The sequence below is a fragment of the Pan troglodytes genome, chromosome 1 (assembly GCF_028858775.2).
Source record: "Pan troglodytes isolate AG18354 chromosome 1, NHGRI_mPanTro3-v2.0_pri, whole genome shotgun sequence".
In the NCBI taxonomy this organism is placed as follows: Eukaryota; Metazoa; Chordata; class Mammalia; order Primates; family Hominidae; genus Pan; species Pan troglodytes.
The window spans coordinates 22562817-22585642 of record NC_072398.2 but is presented as its reverse complement, the minus strand read 5'-3'; the positions used below and the strand labels follow the sequence as shown (position 1 = coordinate 22585642).

Genomic DNA, 22826 nt, shown 5'->3' with positions numbered 1-22826 from the left:
AAAAAGATGTTAAAGCTTCTGATTTTCTCCCTCCTTCCCCAAGCTTCCTGGGTCAAATCCAAATATGCAGATGTGCCTATGGGCACATACGGGCCTGAATACCTTCAATTTCCCACCAAGGAGACTTGTATCTGTGACTGCCTCCACCCCATTCCACAGCTGGAGGTTGCAGGCATCCCCTCTCCAGCTATATCAACTTATACTGCACGTTTTCTCCTGACCCCTGAGGACAGATCTTTGAGGCCTGAATCATTTCTTAGGACTCCCTGTCAGGCAGGTCATTTGAGGAATTAGAAACTCTGAAGTCCCTGGGAACCATGCAAGCCCAGAGTGCTGGGAAAGCACTTGTAGAGCCATCAGAAGGGATTCCCCCCACATCTTCCAACTCCCAAGCACCCATATGTTCACATAAACATCAACCCAACCAGTTTGTTGCCTCTTATTCCAAGCTGCTAAAGGGCTGGAAGAGGAGGCTGAGGGTCAGCAGGCAGAGGCTAGTATCTGCTGGGAATTGCCAGAAAGATGATCCCCCTTCCTGTGAGGTGAAGGTCAAAACCACGTAAATCCCATTTCCACTCCACAAACCTGTAAGAGTTCAATTGTTTAAATCAAAGGCAGTACGAAACTTAGAAAGATTAAGATGATGGGAAAGAACGTGGTACCACAAATCGAACTCAATCCTGGAAAATAATAAATGATAAAATAATAAAAATACTTGATAGTGAAACCCATTGGGCTGGACAGTGGTTTCCTCCAAGTTAAGTACAAGAGACTCCCTTTTACCCATTTCCATACCTAGGGTCCTTGACAGAAAACTTTCTAGAATGTGGGTTTTCTGAGCTGAAAGGGACTTCAGAGATCAACAAGTCTTTGGGTTCCAAACCTGAAGACTGTGGGCTATGATCTAGACAGGCTTCTTGTTATCAATGTCCTGAAAGGGCAACATGGCCTGTGAAATGTGCCTCTCTCTGGAAAGAGGGTGTGTGGCTTTCTAGCACTTTCCAAAATGGCATAAGACCCAAAAGGGGTTAAAAAACACTGATTTGGTCCAGCTCTTGGATTTCACAGATAAGACCCAGAAAATTCAGTTGAGTGCTCCAGGTGACAGGGCAAATTATATGTCACCTTCTAAAGCTGGTTGGGGCCTGTGGGAGGAGGAGGAGGATACCACTCGAGCTAACAGGTCTTTTCCATTTCTAATTACAAGGATTCCATGAAGTTTCCAGCCGCCAGTCTGTCTGGCTTTCTGGGCCTGGGTGTGTCAGTCGCCACTCTGTTGCCGAGGTGTACAGATGGCCAGGGGACTGGGGTGGCTGGATATGGCCAGCAGCCAGCTGGCTAGCATCCAGGCATCAGCTCTCAGCCAAATTGCTTCCTGGGGGGTCAAAAAGGGGTTTCCAGAAAGTCCAGTCCACAGAATGAGGCACAGTTCAATCCTCTAGGGACTCATCACTAAGGGTGGTTGCATAAGAAAAATTATGAAAAACCATCACCCTCCAGTACCATATGGGCTCTATTTCCAGGCCAGCGCAATTAAGAACAATTTCACAAGGAAAAAAAGGGACCTAGTAGAATAATTCAGAATAAAAACACTATTGCCAAATAAAGTACAATTATTTTTTATTTTTTATTTTTTTTGAGATGGAGTTTAGCTCTTTCGCCCAGGCTGGAGTGCAGTGGTGCTATCTCGGCTCACCGCAACCTCCGCCTCTCAGGTTCAAGCAATTCTCCTGCCTCAGCCGCCCAAGTAGCTGGGATTACAGGTGCCCGCCACTACACCTGGCTAATTTTTGTATTTTTTAGTAGAGACAGGGTTTCACCATGTTGGCCAGGCTGGTCTCAATCTCTTGACCTCAGGTGATCCACCCGCCTTGGCCTCCTAAAGTGCTGGGATTACAGATGTGAGCCACTGCGCCTGGCCAATAAAGTAAAATTTTAAGAGAAAAACATGGAATGGAAGAATATTTGTACATTAAGTAACTGACAGCTTACTATATAAAAAATGCCATCAACATGTTCGGGCAGTGGTGGCTCAATGGGGATAAATAGGCAGTGTACACATGAGTAACTAAAGGCCATCATCACAAGGAAACATGTAGAGTCCCTCTTGAAAACTAAAGAATTACAAATTACAACTTTAAGGGACAGTAAGACAATATCAAACTACAAACAAAACCCAATGGTCCTAAGGAAACTGCAGCACTTAGACTTTGCACAGGACCCCGTAATTGGCTCAGTCTTTCCAGAGAGTAGTGTAGGAAGATGAAATATGCTATACATCATTCTTGGTATTGGACGTTGCCCCAGCAGTACCACTGAGGGGAACACTTCCCAAGGAAGTCACTAAAGGGAGAAGAAAAGAGGTCATTTTAACAAAAATACTCGTGGCTGCATATGGCAATAACTGCAACAAAATATGGAAACTACCCACCAAAGGTAGGAGTAAGATGATGTAAATGATGTAGTAGCTGAAAGTTCACACTCAGAAATCAGACCACACAGTTCATTACTGTATGAAATGACGTTAAAACAATAAAAGATAAAACTAGTACAATCAGATTGCAATTATGTAAAACAAAATTAGGCAATTGATCAAAGACCAAATTGGATTTACAACGATTGTAAATACCTAGAATGAGTTAAATCATTCATTTAGTCGTGGTTATCATTATTTAGTCATGGTTATCATTAGCTTCTTTCTCTGTAATGTTTAAGTTTTTGTTAAAAACCAAAAAGAACAAAAAATAAATCAAACCTGCCTCAAACCGTTGGTAGAATAACAGCTCAAGGGACCTAACTGAGACCCACCCAAATGTATGCTCTTTGGAGCTACTCCCAGAGTCAGTACTAATTGTTATAAGCCACTCCCATGCCAGAGGCTGACTTAGGCACGAGTAACTCGAGACATTCTGGTCAATGAGACACAGGGGATATCTGCTGGGAGCCTTCTGAAAAAGATGTCTCGGCCTTAGACACCATGAAGAGCCATCCCCTCTTTTTCCTCCAAGGGATATTATCATGTCCACACAGGACACGAGGCCTTGTAGCACCCATCTGGCAACCACGAGGAAAGATGAGTCAACACGTTGTGAGACAGGGCAGAGAGATGCAGAGGACACAGGTCTTTCAGTAACTCTGCTATGCTGATGAATTAGCCAATGCTGGAACTGCCTGTGCTGGGACTTACTGATCAAGGTGAAAGAATGTGTTTTCTTTGTTGTTCAACTCTACTGGGTTGCAGTTTTCTGATACTTGCAGCTGACAGCATCTTAACTCGTGAGGCAGCGAGCCTGAGCAGCTTTCTGATGGAGGCCTGGCAGGCCATGCTGCCCTAGGCCAGTATTCTGCCAGGCCCCTCACTGTATTCCATTCTGGGGGAGAGCCTAAGGGAGACGGAAGAAGACACTGGTGAACACGAGCTACACCAGGCCTCAGAACAACTCCAGATGGTACAGCAAGCAGGTGGCAGCAGTGGGCAGCAGAGCCCCAGACGTCTGGCCCCTCAGTAGGGGACCTCCAGAGGCCTCTGGGCCACGAGCTGTCTCCTTTCTGGATTCACCCATTTCACAAAGCCTGTGACAAAACTGCCCTCTGGGTTAGAGCTGCCAGAAAAAGTACAGGATGCCCAGTTACGTTTGGATTTTAGATAAACAACGAGTGACTTTTTAGCATGAGTATGTCTCATGCCTTTATTCTGGCTGCACCCCCTCCCTGGCGAGGCACCAGGCTAGGAACATCCAGAAACAGAGATGGCCTCCCCTGCCCTGGGCTGCCTGTTTGGGCTGCCGTGGGTGTGTCTGGCCCAGTGGTAGGAGGATGTCCAGTGTCTGGCCTCTCCAGGTCTCCGATGGGTCTAGGAATGTCTGATGTGCATTTTATAGTAACAGACAAGAAGTGGCTAACACTTAAAATGTATGGGTGCAGTGGGTGTCACTGCGGTCCTGGGACACTTGGAAACTATGCAGCAGGCTGTGAAGGGGACTAGGGTAGAGGCAGGCACAGTGGCTCCTGACATCCAACTTCCCCAAAACAAGAACTTCCTAGGTAAAGCAGAAGACGTGATACTTCCCTGACCCTCCTTTGTCTAAATATGAAACTTCCATGACTGGGGACCAACGGTGAGAAGCGGCAGTGGACAGGGCCTAGCCCTCACCTGTCCCTGTCTACAGGCCCACCTGACCTGCAATTAGGTTTCCTCACTGTCATTCTCCCTTGGGCCATGTCTTACGGCATGATACTCCTGCCCAAGGACAGTGCTTAACTTGTTTGGTGCAGCACTATCTCCCTGCTTGAAAAGAGTCCCTTAGTAAAGCTTGCTGATGAGAGCAGAGCCTCATTTCTTGCAACCTTGCTTTATGGTTCCCTGTCTAGTATCCTGACAGCATCCTGCCTGGGGCCAGCACTAGCTCATAACTACCTGGGAAGAAATCACTCCCCAATGGGAAGATTCACAACCCACCCACCAAAAAATTCAGCCACATCCCAGTGACAGATAAATCTGTCTTCCCTGCCCCTGTCTCCTCTCCCCTGACTCACGGCCTCCTTCAGAAGGTGCCGTGCTAACAGGTAGCATTGGAAAAGAAGTCTGGGGTGGGGCAGCTGGTGATTGGCTGGTGATCATGTCCCTCAGAAGAACAGAAAGGGGGAAACAAATGGAAGCACCTGTGTTCATGGTGAGCCCTTTTAACTAGTTATTTCTTTTTAGAAACGGGAGACAGAAAATAAACAAATTGCAGATAGCAATGTAGTAAGCAAGTAGGGGCCAGCAACGTAAGTTTCAGGGCCCAGTGCAAAGTAAAAATGCAGCGCCCTTGTTCAAAAAGCAGGAAAAAAGTGCCATAAACGGTACTAAAATAAACCGTTTCCTTCCTTTCTTCTGCAGGATTTCTCTCAACTTGATACAGTGTTTCTTATTTGCTGTTTAATGAGTGCAGAGTCTCACAAGACGCTGGGATCCCGCCCCTTGACTCTGGCCACTCTTAAGTGTCTACTGCCTTCCTCTACCAGGTGCTGGGCCAGGAGCAGAGAGGTCCCCTCTTCCCACACACCTGCCTGGGCAGACCCAAAGTGATTGCACACTTGTGCTGGGACACGCTTGGTATTTGGATCTGGAGTGAGCTGGATTCTCATGCAGTTGCCCACTTTTTGGCCCTGCCAGCCTGGGGTAGGGATGGCCACCACACCCTACCTTGGGACACCAGTGACGCCAACCCTATCCCTCCCTGAACCTTCACCCAGGCCCCTGATGGGATCAGAAGAGTCAGTAGTTGCCAGGGGTGGGGAGGAGGAAGCCAGGTGGGGCTGGAGCCCAGGGAATTCATGCTTCATTGTCCCACTGGACTTCACTTACAAAACACCAACTCAAAGAATTACTATGAATTTCAAGGCAGCAATGGCCAGGCATTGAACCCCAAAAGCAGGGCCCTTCTGAGCATGCGGCCTGTGCAACTGCATTCATGAAGCCGGCCCCACAGGTAATAGTGCTTATTAAGAGACATCTTATTAAGACATTCTTATTAAGAAAGAATGAAAACAAAGCCAAACAAAATGCACAAGATTCTCCAATTAACTGAGGGTGCTCAGTCAATTGGGTGCTCATAAATAGGACAAAAAAAATGAAACTTCTTCACTTAAAAAAATTTGGCCAACACCATGTCCAAGCTGACAGGACATTTCTCAGCCTAACATCCTCTACCTCCTTCCTACTCCACCTCCCCAAAATCCTTTGACTCCAGTTCGATATCCTCTTGAGACGTTGCCAAGGTAAATAATTCCTTGCAGTGGTTCCTAACCAGATGCAGTACCTGCCTCCAGCCCTAGAGGGTGTTTTGAAAGAGAGAGAGAGAGAGAGAGAGAGAGAGAGAGAGAGTGTGTGTGTGTGTGCGTGTGTTGTGTATGTTGCACAATGGCAAATAGTGCTCCAAGGCCCAGATGCCCAGATGCTCAGTGACCTTCAGTGTGCTGGACAGTCCCAAACAATGGGGATCATCCAACCGAAAATGACAATCTTGGGTTGTTTGAAAAAACTACCCAGGGAAATTGCAAGGAACCAACGCTTAAATGGAAACCTCCCAACCTGGACCTCCCATCATTTGTCCTGGCGATGACGAGTGCTGCACAGAAGTTCCTCAGGAGTGTTGCCCATCCCCATCCCCTCTGGAGTTTGAGCTGAACCCACTAGGGTGTCTGCTCATACTTAGCATCCCTCACCACCACGTCCATCCCTGACCCAGAGACTCCATGTTAAAAGGCAAAAGGGGGAAGATGAGGGGCTTCCCTGTAGGCTGGTACCATGTTGGTCCCCAGCTCAGCTAGTGGGAAGCTCACTAGGGTGAGGTTGGGCATTTGCCTGGACATTTTTATTCTCCTCCATGTTCTGCAAAAGGCCTCCCTGCGGGGAAGGTTTTCTCTCTCAGAAGGCGTCCCTCACCCTGGCCTCAGAGCTCCGGGAGAAGGGCTTCAGGAAATGTTCTCTCCGGTGGTGTACAGTAAGCCGCGAGGGTGGAAACTTAGCAAGAGTGAGATAATAGTCTTAGTTTTATATATAGCACCTGTGTCTTCCGGAGACCTCAGAGCATGGGGTAAGGGCAGGGTTTAAACCACCTTCCCACCGCACTAGAGATGGGCAGGGCTCACTGCGAGGCAACCCCTCTCTCTGAGTCCTGCTGCTGCCCCCCGTCCTGGCAGCCCAGACCCCCTTCCCGGGAACTGGCAGGCCCTTGTGAGGTCCATAGCCATCTGGCTCCCCAGCCTTCGTGGTCACTGCAGGCACAGTCCTGATCCTAGGATACGTGAAGGGTAAGTGGGTGTTCATAGCTACTCCAACTGAATGGACAACTGACAAGGTGAAGAAAGCCGAGGCTGTGTGCGCCACTGACAAAGGGCCTTCTTTACTCAAGTTCCCAGAGCCTGGGCACTTGCAAACATTTCCTACATAGCTGTATGCAACATGCCCATTTTACAGCCGGGAAACAAAGGCGTTGAAGGGAAGGTGGTCACCGTGAAGGGAGCGCTCGGCTGGGAGGAAGTGGGCTGGCATTGCCCTAGCCCTGCACTCCCTGGACGGCCTGTGACCTCGTTCAGGCCCGTCTGTCTGTTCTGGCCCTGAGCATTAAGGCTCCTCTTAAATTATCTGGTCCTGTGTTTCCTGCTTAAGCACCAGAAGGGCAATATTGCTCTCCGAAGGAGAAAAGAACAATACAGATTGCAGGTGTGAAAATATTAGCATCCCGGTGCATCACGGAGCACCCTGAGTGTCTGCTTGGGGAGGGAGGAAACACACAACCCAGATTAAGCAGCTATCAGCAAACCACAGAATGGTCAGTAATGCTCACGCAGCTGCACACAACTTCCATCGCACCCCTCCAGTGGGTGTACGCATGTGCACACCCACACTTATCTACACACCCACAAATCTACACCCATACATGCATGCATGCACGTAAACACACACTGCACACTTACCCATATACACACATGCATGCACACACACATACACACGTGCATATGCGCAAATACATATACACACATATACACACACATACATACACACAAATGCTCCGCTAAGACACCAGAGGTGAGGAGACTCCGGACCCAGCTGGCTATTCGACCTCTTCGCATTTCTAGAATGCCCCCGCCCCCGGTTCCCAGACGGCTACTAATTCTGCCTTCCTTTGAGTTGCTGCCTGTGTCCCCTTCCTCCCACTCCCACATTTACCCTGGCTTCCTACACACCATGGGGCGAAACAGTTCAGAAATAGAGTGGAAACCAGGTTTGGAGAGAACACTTTATTGGGGAGGGAAGTGGCAAACAATTGCTATTTTTATTTTTGTTTCTCTAAGGCCTCGGTGCCCCCTCTGTCAAGGGGCGACAAGGACGGCGTCCTCCCCACAGGTTTCCGGTGTCATCCCGTTTTAGATCCACTACGGCCAGGCACCCTATCTCCTCACCCCAGGGCCAGGGCCAGAGTCGTGGTCTGGAGGAATTTCTAACATGGAGAATGCTCCTTGGTGTATAAGGAATTTGTTCGGGGTTTACTAAAATCATCCAGAATGTTCTCAGTCGCTACTGCTGGCATCTCTTCGCTCTCAGACTCAGCCCCATAAATTCAGAGTTCACGAAGGACACCCTCCTGCTGCTTGACACTTGGCTCAGGCTTTAAAACTGTTCTTTTTACTACAGTGACAGCCAAAGAAAGCATCCTGGGTGTTCAGATAACAATCAGTGTCCTGAACAACTACCCCTCCACGTAAAACAATCTACCACATCCAGGCTATATTGACTTCAATCAGTTCTATCACTCCCACCCCAACATCCTGACTCTAAAAACTGAGGGCTTGTGACCTGGTCCCACAAGGACTTTCCTTGACTTACTCAGATAATTGATATTTTTAAAAATCTTGACCGTCTATGGCAAAGGGCCCTTCTTGAAAGCCAAGCTAGGAGGCTCTCAGAGAGCAGACAATGAGTTGTGTGTGCTTGAACATTTCAGGTATGAGCCTCTGACATCTATGGTACACCTGAGTGCTGTCCCCAAATATTTCTAGTTCTCCTGGGCACATGGTAGTACTCTACTCTCTTGGCCCCTTAAAATTAGGTGAGGACAGCAGACTTACCTGGCCAATTAAATGTGAGCAGAAGTGGTAAGTGTTGCTTGTCTGGAATGTAGCTTTACAAGTCAGTATGTGATTCACCATGTTCTCATTCCCTCTGTACAGTAACCAGCACCATGAGACCACAGCTGACCCAGATCAGGTATGTGGCATGAGCAGGAAATAAACCTTTCTTGTTTTCTGCTGCCAATTCTGGGGCTGTTTGTTACTGCAACATAACCTAGCTCATCCTGACTAACACAACACCTTTGATTTGAAGTAAGAATGACATGAAGAGCTGCTGTGACCCTGGCTTGCTGTTTGAACAGAGGAAACAAGAGAACAGCACTGAAGAGGAAATTAAAGCATCTATAGAAAACTACCTGTCATCCTTAAGGTTGCCCTGCCTCCTCCTGCTGCCATGCTTTTGTGCACACACATCCCTTTACACCAGATAGTCTTCCTTTTTCTCTGACTACGTGAATCCCTTCAAAATTCAACTCCAATGGCACCATATCTGAGAATATTTCTCTTCTCCACCACCCTAGGTAGTGTTGGCATCTGTCCTCTGCTGTCAGCAGGAATTGGGACTTCACACTGTAAACATGCTTATTCTCTCCCATAGCATTCACTCATCTGGGAAGACAGTACAGAGTGGTGGGCACAAGAGCAGGCTCTAAAGCAGTGCTTTTCAATCAGGGGCGATTCTCCCCATGGGGGACATTTGGCAATGTCTGGAGACAGCTGGTTGTCACAAATGGGGGGAGGTGCTACTGACCAGAGATACTGCTAAACATCCTACAGTACACAGAGCAGCCCCACACAACTGAAAAGTATCTGTCCCTAAATGCCAACGATGAGAAACTCTAAGAATATCTTGGTTCATAGCCTGACTCTTCTATTACTATGATTTTAGACATGTCACTTAACTTCTCCTTCAATGCCTACCACATAATAAAAGCATAATAGGTATTAGGTATTACAATCTGCCTCCTCTACTAAACTTCGAATCCCTAGAAGGTAGGAACTAAGCTATGCTTGTACATGTATCCCTACTGCCAGTACACCATGAACGTTTGTGAACTCCATGGGTAAAGCGTTAGTTCACTCTTTTCTGAAAGCTAGTTAGTCGCAGGTAGTAGATAAAACCCTCTACCTTGCACCAAAAAGACAAGGCCTGTGCGTGCATTCTCTTTAGCAAAACCTCTGCTGGTTTTAATAGAAAGTATTTATTCTAGTTCATTGCGAAGCACAAATGCAAGTATAGTAACTCTGACCCAGAAGATTTAAGAAACCAGAAGATCAACACACACAACCATCCTGGAAGAATGTAAGTTCACGGAAATTAAATTTTATAACAATGATGCTATCTGGAGAAGTAACTTGAATCAAAATGAACTAACTACTCACCAATGGCCATAATATATTTTATGTATTCAAATAAACCAAACACAAATATCAGATTGAGTCAGGAATGTAACAAGAGGTTTTTGTATAGCAATATTTTGTTTTATTTTTCCCATTCAACGTCAATTTTCTAGGTATTACAAGTTTTCTTTCTTTATTAAACCAAGTCATTTGAAACCTTCAAAATGTGCAAGATTTCCTGATTCACACTGTAATACTCTATTGCTTTTATTTTTATGTATTTATTTTTGAGATGAAGTCTCGCTCTGTCGCTCAGACTGGAGTGCAGTGACAAGATCTCGGCTCACTGAAACCTCCGCCTCCCAGGTTCAAGTGATTCTCTTGCCTTAGCCTCCTGAGTAGCTAGGACTACAGGTGCCCGTCATAATGCCCGGCTAATTTTTGTATTTTTAGTAGAGATGAGGTTTTGCCAAGTTGGCCAGGCTGGTCTCAAACTCCTGACCTCAGGCAATCTGCCCACCTCAGCCTCCCAAAGTGCTGGCACTACAGGCGTGAGCCACCGCACCCGGCCCTCTATTGCTTTTACATGCCATTTTCTGAGCTTATAACATGTTCATACACTTCTAATCAGACGACTTAAAGTAGTGTGGTTGATGTGGAAAATACTAAGAAATCTCAAGTTGTGGCATGCAGTAAAAATGCGTAAGAATAGTTTTGTATATCTCATATAAACCCAAATCATCTTCTGTCAAAAATTGCTCTACCCAAAGTATTTCTGTTCTTCCCATACTCTAAAAAGAGATTCCATGGCTCTAAAATCTTTTTCTTTTTTTTTTTTTCTAAAAATCTTCTCTTTTTATTTTCTTTTTAAAATGTTTTTATTTTATTTGAAGTTCTAGGATAAATATGCAGGATGTGCAGGTTTGTTACATAGGTAAACAAGTGCCATGGTGGTTTGCTGCACCTATAACCCATCACCTAGGTATTAAGTCCCACATGCATTAGCTATTTATCCTGATGCTTTCCCTACCTCCACCCGCAAAAGGCCTCAGTGTGTGTTGTACTCAAAGTTTTTTTTAAAAAAATCTGTTGAACAACTGCAACCAGCATCAAACCTAGGTTTTCAAAACGTACCAAAACGGAAAAATATTCTGAACCAAACCATCATTTGATTCAGTTCCAACTTTGGTCTTGAGCCCAATCAAATAACCACTGAAACATGCTGGACAATTCTAGTGGGCCACGGGGACTGGGTGGAAAGCCTGTGTTCATCTGTCTCCACGAGATGATTTCCATTCCCCAGGCTCAGGGAATACATGGGAAAATCCTCTGCCCATTTTCCAAAAATCCTTTAAGCCCATATAGAAAGCAATACTTTCTTTGTGATAGATTGTTTATACAAATTCACCAAAGGAGATTTTGCAAATATTATATAGACTTCATCATATCGAGGGAGAAACAACCATGCCTTTTAGTTTCTTCTGATTCACTGAAATGAGGACTAAGATGCTTTATTTCACACACTACCGGGTTCATGTATATCACCGGGCAGAAAAACAACCATAAATACCTTCTTAAGCAGATGACATCTTCCCCTGTTTCTCGATGGAGACCAAATCCTCCCGCAGGTACTCAAACTAGTAGCAATCCCATTAACTCTCAAGACTACTTTCTGCTGCCCCCTCCTGAGACAGGAGTTAAAAGATGACAAGGACATGGGCAAGTGGCCTAGGGTGCAAGGTGAAATCTAGTGCTAGCTTTAAAGAGAAAATTCCTTCCATCGCTGTGGTTATGAGTAGTTCTAAATTACATACCCCATGTTTCTTTTTTGGCTTAATTACAATAAAAAGGGGAAGCATCTCTGGGACCTTCAGCATGACTATGTTGCAAAACTAAACCCAAAGCACAGGCCCAGGCTGCAGAGAGACAAAGGGAAGCACCACTGGCGGAAAGGAAGCCTCACCCAGAGTGGGGCCTGGTCCTCAGCCACCATCTCGGAGGCGCCCAGAGGGAGGTGGCAAGGAGACACTCTGCATCTGCTTCTTTGTTTTTCTTTTTATTTCCAGGCCCCAACAATCAATAAACAACTTTCCTTAAATAATACAGCACCTGTGAGTCAGCCTGGGTAAGCTCCTGTGGAGACGGGGCTGGGAGGTGATGGCATGTGGGCAGGGGCCGCCGTCCAGGCCTCCTACACACCACAGCTCCCACCGGGCTGCCCGCCAAGGGGCATGACTCTATCCTGGAGTCAGAGGACACTGGGAGCAGGAAGGGACCTCAGAGATGACCAAGCACCTTCACCTGAAGCCCTGAGAGGCAAAGCCCAAACAGGAGGCCAAGGCTTTTGACACCCTGCCCGTTTTTATAGCACTTCTGTGGAATTTTTCATTTTCTAAGCCAGATCATTCCACAGAAGGAGACGGTAAATAAGCCAGTGAAAAAATTAACATCGCCAGCCATTAGAGAAAAGCAAGTTGGCTGGGCGTGGTGGCTCACGCCTGTAATCCCCAACACTTTGGGAGGCCGAGGCAGGCGGATCACAAGGTCAGAAATTCAAGACCAGCCTGGCCAACATAGTGAAACCTCGTCTCTACTAAAAATACAAAAATTAGCCAGGTGTGGTGGTGGGCACCTGTAGTCCCAGCTACTTGGGAGGCTGAGGCAGGAGAATCACTTGAAACCAGGAGGCGGAGCTTGCAGTGAGCCGAGATTGCACCACTGCACTCCAGCCTGAGCAACAGAGCAAGACTTCTTCTCAAAAAAAAAAAAAAAGAGAGAAAAGCAAGTTAAAACTGCAATGAAGGCTGCCGTGGTGGCTCACTCCCATAATCTCAGCACTTTGGGAGGCCAGGAGACTTGAGACCAGCCTTGGCGACACAGCAAGACCCCATCTCTACAAAATAATTTTAAAATTAGCTGGGCATGGTGCTGCATACCTGTTGTCCTATAAATCGCTACTTGGGAGGCTAAGGCGGGAGGATCCCTTGAATCTAGGAAGTCAGGGCTGCAGTGAGCCATGATTGCCCCCTGCACCCCAACCCGGGCAAGCTACAGAACAAGACCCTGTCTCAAAAAAAACAAAACAAAACAAGACACAGAAAGAACCTACAATGAGATGGCCTTGCATACCTGCATACCTACCAGAGTGGCTAAAATAAAAGTAACTACTTAGCTACTAAATAAAACGCTGGCAAGGATGTGGAGAAGCTGCAGCACTCATACACTGCTGTGGGATGTAAAATGGTGAAGCCACTCTGGAGAGCAGTGTGGCAGTTTCGTAAAAAATGAAATGAATGTGCAACTACTGTACGACCCAGCAACTGCACTCCTGAGCATTTATCACAAATAAATGAAGGCTTACATCACACAAAAATGTGTACACGAATGTTCACAGCTGCTTTATTCAAAATAGCCAGACCTGGAAACGACACAGATGTCCCCTCCTAAAAAGTGAATTGGGGGCCGGCACGATGGCTCGTGCCTGTAATCTCAGCACTTTGGGAGGCCGAGGCAGGCAGATCACTTAGAGGCCAGGAGTTTGAGATCAGCCTGGGCAACATGGTGAAACCCCGTCTCTACTAAAAAACACAAAAAAAGTAGCCAGTTGTGGTGGCGTACGCCTGTAATCCCAGCTACTCGGGAGGCTGAGGCACTAGAATCACTTGAACCCAGGAGGCAGAGGTTCCAGTGAGCCAAGATCACACCACTGCCCTCCAGCCTGGGCAATAGAGCGGGACAAAACGAAACAAAAAATTGAATCTGAATCTCTGAGGGTAGCATAGCAGAGACTGAGGAATCCAACTTTGGTAAGGAATCCTGGTGGTCGCTCCCTGCTGACTTACCGTGCCCTGTGGTCGGTCACTTGCCGCCCCACATGGCCTTTACGATGGAGGCCATAGCCTCACTTGGTGACCGCAGCTGTGCTCCTTTCCAGGGAGGTGCCACACCCTTCAGTCCCACCTCTATCACCTATTGAGAATATCACCTATTGAAAGCCTGGGCATTCTGTGTCCTGGCCCCTTTAGGCCCTCACCCATGTCTCCTAATTTAAATGAGGATTTAACTTAATTTACCTGGAGGCAGGTAACTCAACTTGATTGCATTCAATTCCTACTTAGGTGCTGACATTATAAGCCCACAACAGCTTGTACCTGTTGGACTCATGCGCAGGCCGTGCAGCTCCAGGCTGCCTGGGTGCTTCACAGTATAGCAGTACCTAGCAAGCCCCACGCAGCAAAGAGGCCCACGATGCTCTCTCTGGGTGGCCTGAGGCATCTGGACACGTGCAGATCCATGCTCTGTATCTGCTGAAACCCTCTTTCCGTGGGCAGATCTGCCCTTCTCCCTGTGGGAGGCAGGCTGAGTCCCTGGGGACCCGGATTACAGAGTGAGTGCCTTGGGGTGCTCCCCTTTTCTGCTATCAGGGGCTTATTGCCCTGCTATGTCTGCAGCAATGAGGAGCTTTAACCTTTTCCTGCCCTTTAGGGTTAAGAGTTCTCTTCCAGTTCATCAGCCTAAGGAGGCAGCTCCAGGAGCTCACTTTTGCTGCAGTTGCATCTATTACATCCCTTTTTTAAACAAAGGCCCATTCATTTATAAGGAAAAGAATCCACTCTTAGTTCCACCTCCTCAAGTAGGAAATTTTTAACCAGACTAAAACGGTACTCCAGGGGACCTATGTGAACACACTCTCTTTCCCCCGGGGTCCAGTATTTCCACGGCAACAACCAATCCTAATTCCCTCAGCCACCTCCCAGGGCTGTGGTTCAGAGCCCCCATTGCTCCACCCATCCACCTCTGCATTCAGTTCAGTTAGTCCCCAATCCCCCTAAAGCACAAGGCCCAGAACTAAATTCAAAGCCACCTTCCTCTGTTCTCCAGGCGACAGCTGATGGGTGGCAGAGAGGACAGGGTAGGAACTTGGGAGATTCAGATGAGTTAAAATCCCAGTCCTGCCATTGATCAGCTGTGGGCTTGGGACTAACAGTTTATATGTCTCATCCTCATCTCTAAAAGGAGGAAAATAATGAATGCCCTGCAAAAATTACATAAAGTATTTGACGGAACATGCCTGGCACATAATAGGCACTTCTGAAATCATTGCTGCTATTATTTTTATTATTATTGTGCATCCTAAGACTGTTTAGTATTTTTTACAGCCGCACCACCTGTTAATTCATATTGAACTGGTAGTAAAATTATAACTCCCAGTGAATTTCAAAAGAAATAGTGGCCGGGCACGGCCGGGCGTGGTGGCTCATGCCTATAATCCCAGCACTTTGGGAGGCCGAGACGGGCAGATCACGCGGTTCAAGATCAGCCTGGCCAAGATGCTGAAACCCCATCTCTACTAAAAACACAAAAATTAGCCAGGCATGGTGGCACCTGTCTGTAATCCCAGCTACTCAGGAGGCTGAGGCAGAAGAATCGCTTGAACCCAGGCAGCAGAGGTTGCAATGAGCTGAGATCATGCCACTGCACCCCAGCCTGGGCGACAGATCAAGACTCCATCTCAAAAAATAAAATAAAATATTGGCCGGGCGCAGTGGTTCACGCCTATAATCCCAGCACTTTGGGAGGCCGAGGCGGGTGGATCACCTGAGGTCGGGAGTTCGAGCCCAACCTGACCAACATGGAGAAACCCTGTCTCTACTAAAAAAAAAATACAAAATTAGCCAGGCGTGGTGGCACATGCCTGTAATCCCAGCTACTCGGGAGGCTGAGGCAGGAGAATCGCTTGAACCCAGGAGGCGGAGGTTGCAGTGAGTCAAGATCTCGCCATTGCACTCCAGCCTGGGCAACAAGAACAAAACTCTGTCTCAAAAAAAAAAAAAGAAATAAAAGAAATATTGATGACCCAGGACTCCTCCATCCTATCCTTTGGGCAACTGACTTTTAAATACCTTTATGGGGAACTTATGTTCCCTTTTATGACATCTGGTCATGGGGTCATACTGAACTATTTTCTTTTCTTTTTTTTTTTTGAGACGGAGTTTCGCTCTTGTTGCACAGGCTGGAGTGCAGTGGTGCAATCTCAGCTCACTGCAACCTCTGCCTCCCAGGTTCAAGCAATTCTCCTGCCTCAGCCTCCCAAGTAGCTGGGATTACAGGCGTATGCCAACACGCCTGGCTAATATTTTGTATTTAGTAGAGACGGGCTTTCACCATGTTGGTCAGGCTGGTCTGGAACTCCTGACCTCAGGTGATCCACCTGCCTCAGCCTCCCAAAGTGCTGGGATTACAGGCGTGAGCCACCGCACCTGGCCTTTTTTTCTTTTCTTTTCTTTCTTTTTTTTTTTTTGAGATGGAGTTTTGTTCTTGTGGCCCAGGCTGGAGTGCAGTGGCAAGATCTGGGCTCATTGCAACTCCCGCCTCCCGGGTTCAAGCGATTTTCCTGCCTCAGCCTCAGGATTAGCTGGGATTACAGGCGCGCACCACCACACCCAGCTGATTTTGTATTTTTAGTAGATACGGGATTTCACCATGTTGGCCAGGCTGGAGTTCAGTGGCACGATCTGGGCTCATTGCAACTCCTGCCTCCCGGGTTCAAGCGATTCTCCTGCCTCAGCCTCAGGATTAGCTGGGATTACAGGCGCGCACCACCACACCCAGCTGATTTTGTATTTTTAGTAGATACGGGATTTCACCATGTTGGCCAGGCTGGAATCGAACTCCTGACCTCAGGTAATCCACCCACCTCAGCCTCTCAAAGTGCTGGGATTATAGTCATGAGCCACCGCACCCAGCCATAAACTATTTTCTGAAGTTGCTCAAGTCTTCTTTGCAAAGTCAGTGTTCCCAAACTACAGTCAGAGGCCAGGCTCAAGGTTCCTAGCAACCCGCCACCTGGTACATTCAGGGCACTCGCCCTTCAAGCACAACATGGATCCTTGGGGCTCCTTGCCACTCCAACTCCTAGGAGACTCTCCTGCCTTCCCCTGGGAATGTGGTATTTGAGGCCAATGGTGACAGACCAGAAAATCTAGGCCAGTTCAAAATGCCAAAGACAGGATGCCAGGAAGGACCCAGAACCTGCAGGGCTCTGTTCAGCTTCTCGGGGTTAACCAGCAGTCTGCAGAGGCGGGAGACGGCTCGGCTCTCAGGAGAGAGCAGCTGATTTTTAATGTACAGTGTAATACCGCAAGGTAAACAGCATCCCAGACGCTGCTCCATATGGCTTTACCCTGAGATCGAAACTAATTACCATTCTGTGTATATTTCCAGGTTGGGGCAATAAGGGAGTTACTGTCCAGCACATTCGCCATCAGACCACCTCTGAGGTCAACACTGCCACATGCTAACAAGCTCCTTTCGTGGTTTCAATCCTCCCAGACATCAGTCCCTTCATCCTGCAAAGGGCAGAAAGAAACTGGGGCTTGGGGAGGTGTTAGGGCAGGCTGAGCCTGAGACACATATGTCTAGAAAGGGGCAACGTCTCAAAACTGCACATTCAGAGCCTGGAAGCTCTGTACAGATGCCTAATGGGTCCTGGGGCTAGAAAAGGCTTGAATAGATCATCCTGGACAGAAAAGATGCAAACCCCCAGGGGTCAACCCTGCAGGCTACCTGCTCCCCCTGCCCCCGACCCATTACAGCTGAAAGGAAGGAGAGAGTTCCATTTCACACATCCTGTGTGTAGCAGAGTAGAGACCAGGGTTTGGCAGGCAGGATGCCCAGGGCTGTGGTGACGCCAGTCCGTGCTGCTCAGATGGAACCTGTAGCCATCCAGCCCGGATCCTGCATGGGTTCCAGTAGGCCCTCCTGGGACTTGGAAGTGAGCTGGTGTGCTTGGGGTTCATCAGCTCCGTCCAGTCACCTGACTGGCTTTTCCTTCCACTCCACCATCCCAGCCCAGATGACAAGGGCACACTATGGCCTTGTGACTTGGGAAGTCCTGGGTAGGTTCTCTGTGGCTCACTTCAAGAGGAGGCCAGGGTGACGCACAGTGTACTTCAGAGACCCCAGAGCCACCTGGACCTGAGTCCCTGTGAATGGACACGTGACGGGCCTCACTGGGTGTGCAGTAAAATAAAACATCTCCTTAATCTCAGAGAGAGCCTGTGTTAATAAGCACGTGCCTGGCCTGGCACCAGATGCGGCACAGAGAAGAGACGAAGACTAATTAAATCACACACGTCCAGAGACCTCCTTGGTAAGAAAAGCCACACCGATACAGAGTAGTGTTGTTCTACACACACACGTGTGTGTGGGTGTGTGTGTATAGAGAGATATATATGTATATATTTCATTGGCTCTCTTATGAGCTACAGTGACTCTAAAAGATGCACCAAGAAAGCAGAGGAACAAGGGGAAGGGAGGGAAGGGACAGAGGCTTTCACACCCCAAATGCTGGGCATTTTGTGTCTGGATGACCTCAGCCAGTTTCCACCTACAAAACCGAATAAAAAGAGGCTGGTCCCCAGGGTGTGTAACCTGACACCTCTTGCCGGCAGCTGAATACAGGGGATTGTTTTTTTAAACTTCAAGTTCCAATCCCTAGTAACAAAGTGAGGCCTCTCCTGCAACTAAAGAACCTCCTTGGAAAAATAAATCCTGCTGCCTGTTTTGTCATCATCTTCGACAATTAGCTGTACTTGGGACAACGTGACTCGAGCCAATTGGTGAAGGCGATTAGGGCATCCACTTAAAAACGCTCTTCACAACTGGTGGAGGGGTGTCCTCTATTCCACCCCTGTTCTGCACCCGGTACTTGAGCCGCATTATCTCCTTTCATCTTCACAGCAGCCCCTGAGAGAGGCTCATTATCCTCATGTTAGAGATGAGGACACTGAGACTCAGAGATGTTCGGCCCACGCCAAGGTCTAGGACAGAGTGAGGGTGTGGGTTCAGGTCTGGCTGGCTCGGGCTCCACACTCCCCAGCAGACCATCTTGCTTCTGTGCTCAGCAGAGCAAGCCTCCCCCAGCACACACTTCCTACAAACCTCAATGTCAAAGAGCTCCCAGACCCCATGACTTCTCCTCTTCCAAGGGAAGAAGTCGGCAACACTGCCTCAGACACCCTTATTCACTCTCACCCAATCAAAGAGAATGGTGGAGGTCACAGGTTCGGCATAAAATACTAACAAATGACACCACAGCTGCCTCTGAGGTCCATGCTATTGTATCGAGCATTTAGTATGTCCAGACGCTGTGCTAGGCATTTCCCACATTACCTTGTTTAAGGCTCACAGCCTTAAGGTGGGTATTATCAGTCACATTTCACAGATGATGCAACTGAGGGGCAGAAAGTTTTCTCTAGGGTCACACAGATAGGAAGTAACAGAGTTTAGACTCAACCCAGGACTACACCTCAGGGTTCTTCCCCTCCCCCTAGAGCTCTTCCATAGCTAAGACTCCATAACGTGTACTAAGCAGAAAAACCCCTGCTGAGCTCTCCTGACCATGTCCTTCTAGTCAATCAGGGTCCTCCCGAGAGCACAGCAACAGTGCAGCTGACTGGGCTCTGCACTGTGCATCTGCTGAGCATCAATTTGTGTAGAATCCAACGCTCCAAATCAAGTCCTGGGGCAGGGGTGCCCTCTTTCATTCCAGCCTCCGTGAGTCTCTGGATCCAGAACAGTCTCTTTGATCGACCACTTCTAACAGAGGGAGCAAATTCCTCAAGACCTTTACCCCAGACTCCTTCCCTAGAGGCTGTTGCCCAAATCCAATTCCTTTACTCCCTGTTCCACAACATGTACTGAAGCTTTCTGCATTGTGCATGCCAGCACCAACCCATTATTTATTAACTCATATTTAATGAACATGCTTGCTCAATGGCCATACAACTTGTTCTTCAGTTTCACAAATTTCCAATATGTCTATTGGCATTAACTTTGTCTTAGAAGGCAGATCCCCAAGGACAGGGACAGCATCCGTTAAGCCGTTCTTCTCAGCACAGGTGTCTGCAGACAAGGGTATTAAATAAATGCCTGCTATTTGGGCTGCCACTGGGTACAAAGTGCACTTCTCAAAGTGGGCAGCCACCCGAAGGGAGATCCAGCTCCGTGAAAAAGGAGGCAGTGGTTGCCAGACCTAGCCCAGGGCCTGGCCATACAGAAGAGGCACCCAGTATATATCTACTGAATGTAATATCTGCTCAAGATGTAATTAAAAGCTCAAGACTTTGCTGAATTCCCCCCTTTCACTTTCCATGACACAGAAGAGAAAACCACTCAAGGTACTGGAAAAGTCCATGCCCCCATTAAGTACCCTCAAACTCTAGAGTGCAGTGCAGTCTCCCTATCATGATTCAGCAGCTGGCAGCCCTGTTCAGGGAGCAAGAGACCCCTGCTTTGGGGCCCCCTCCTTGCCCACTCCAGCCTTCCCTGGTATCTGTTACATCTGCATGCCCACTGACGAGTGGGCAAACCACAGCTGGAGGAGGCTGCGTCCACAGTCTACAACGGCCGAGATGGTCACACAGGCAAGAGGAGACGATGCTGCGGCTGAAGTGAAACCGGGGCGTTATCCAGAATATCTCCTCATCCCAACCCGACCTCACTGCTCCGTCCACCTCAGAACTGGCTCTGCTGTGGACGCAGAGATTGCTTTTAACATAGTCCTTAGCAATTTCTTTTCAAGCAACAAGGTCAGAATACTCTTCATGAGTGAGTGCTTGCCCTTGTCCATTCTCTTTTTGTAAAAAAGCAAAGTCATCGTACTCATAATTAAAAACTCATTTAGGCAGGAAATAATTCACTGTCCCCAAATGACTGTATACACGTCTTATTTGGACTCACAAAGACCACATGAGGTAGGAAGACTATCAATATACCCATTTTACAGATTGAGGATACCCAAGTCCAAAGAGGCCCAATGAGGTCAAGTGCTGGATCTGAGAGTCACAAGTCTTTCAAGCACGTTCACTTGTTAAGCACAAAAAACATTCTCAGAGGAGGTCTTGAGTCTCCTCAACTACTTGCAATTAGCCAGATGGTCAATATTAATGAGTGTTTAATGCTGTGATGACTATGATGATGATGAAGGAGAAAGGTTAAGAAAAAGAGAAGGCCAGGCTCAGTGGCTCCCAGCTGTAATCCCAACACTTTGGGAGGCCAAGGCGGATTGGGAGGCCAAGGTGGAAGGATTGCTTGAGCTCAGGAATTCGAGACCAGCCTGGGCAACATAGCAAGAGATGTCTCTACTAAAAAATAAAAAATTAGCCAGGCATGATGGTACGAGCCTGTAGTCCTAGCTACTCGGGAGGCTGAGGTGTGAGGATCTCTTGAGCTGGAGAGATCGAGGCTGCAGTGAGCTGTGATCACACAACTGCACTCCAGCCTGGGCGACAGAGTGAGACTCCGTCTCAAATTCAATAATTTTTTTTTTTTTTGTAAAAGAAAAAGGGTTCAGCGGCCGCATATAGACTAAAATATCAATTATAACACATTCAAAATGTCCCCTACACTGGCGAATGTTTAATCCATAAGGTTTTTTTAGTAGTTTCTCAAACAGTGACCTTCTCACTTCCAAGCTGTAACACATAGCAAAACCAATTTTCCTACCCTTGGCTCAGCAATCTGGGTCTCAGGATTATTTGTGCCCAACAAAATCTCTTAGCCATTTCTTAAGCTACTGGCAGGTAGTTAGATTTTCCACTTGACATTGCTAAGAGATTAAAATTGTTTATCTCATTGTCATACACAGGCCTTTTCAGTTTCCTGCTAACAGATTCAGGTTAGATAAGGATTACAGAAGTGATACTCCCAAGTTCCTCTCTGTACCAGCCGTCATCCTTTCCCCATAATATTATGAGGTATATTTTATTAAATCTATCATTCAGATAGCTAACGCATAAGAGCATTATATAACATATAAAAAGCATTATACCTCATGCATAAGCAGAGGCTTAGACAAACACCAGCTCCTATTCAACTGGGGAAGAAGCACTTCACAGGAGATCCTGCTGAATTACACAGTCAGTCATCAATTGCCATAGAGAAGATGAAAACAAATTGAGTTGAGCCCGGAAAGAATGTCAGTGAAATTGGAAAAAACACTTGCTGGGAACTGCCTGGGGGTGCAGTGACCTCCCTTGTAATTGCCCAGGTCCCACCAACTCGGCAGCATACCAAGAGAGATTGCAGATTGAGCTGGGTGGATGGCCAGTCACCAGGGAATCAAATCCTTCTCGCGGCAGGCTGAACGCTCCCTGTAGTTCATGAAAATATTAAGCACTGGTAATATAAAATGTGTTATGGCTTCTTCTTGGAAAACAGTAAAATCAGTTTATTCGTTCTCCTTTAATGGATGGGGGCGGGGAGGGGGACAGAATGCAGAGAACCCTTTAGAAGGGCCAAGAAAGAAAACTGCTGTCATTGCCCCAAAAGCCAGAGGTAAAAGCACCTCGTTTGCACCCCCACCCCTCAACGCCCTGAGACCAACTTTATAAATGTGAGCAAATGGCCCACCCCTTCAGAAGAGTTCTCCTTGGCCAAGGGCCGGCCCTTACCCTTCATCATTAATACATATTATCATCTCTGGGTTAGGCAAACCCTAATCTTGGTCACCAGGTCAACGGAAATAATCTTGATGCCTATGTTTGAGATGCTGTATCATTTCATTTTCCCTTTCCACCCAGAATCTTACCACAAAAGTAAAATGCTAGATTAACAGGATAGCAGTGAGCTTCACGAGGAAGGATTCCCTTCAGCTGAAAATTCACCAACACCACCCCAGGTTACATGAGATGTTTTTCTACTTATTCAAAGATGGGGAAAAAAACATCTCCTCCCACTCCAAGTGAAATCATACATAAATATGAATTGCAGAGGTTCATTCTGCTTCCTTATTGTCTATAGCTCCTACTTTTTGCTTACTTATAAAACTTACCAGCTGATGTGGGGCAAAATAGAAGTAAAAA

The 22826-nt window shown here is 47.4% G+C and overlaps 1 protein-coding gene across 5 annotated transcripts in view; it reads right to left on the bottom strand.

The window, feature by feature from the left end:
- Window positions 1-22826, bottom strand: part of ITPKB (inositol-trisphosphate 3-kinase B) — a 108246-nt gene that overhangs the window by 74466 nt on the left and 10954 nt on the right. The window contains exon 3 of one of the 5 annotated variants that reach the window (XM_063791399.1): window positions 1598-2343. The exons of the other annotated variants lie outside the window; for them this stretch is intronic. Coding sequence (XP_063647469.1) covers window positions 2341-2343 — 3 coding nt within the window. The 3' untranslated portion in view covers window positions 1598-2340. Of the gene's footprint in view, window positions 1-1597; window positions 2344-22826 lie in introns of those variants that run through there. 5 annotated transcript variants of the gene reach the window in all.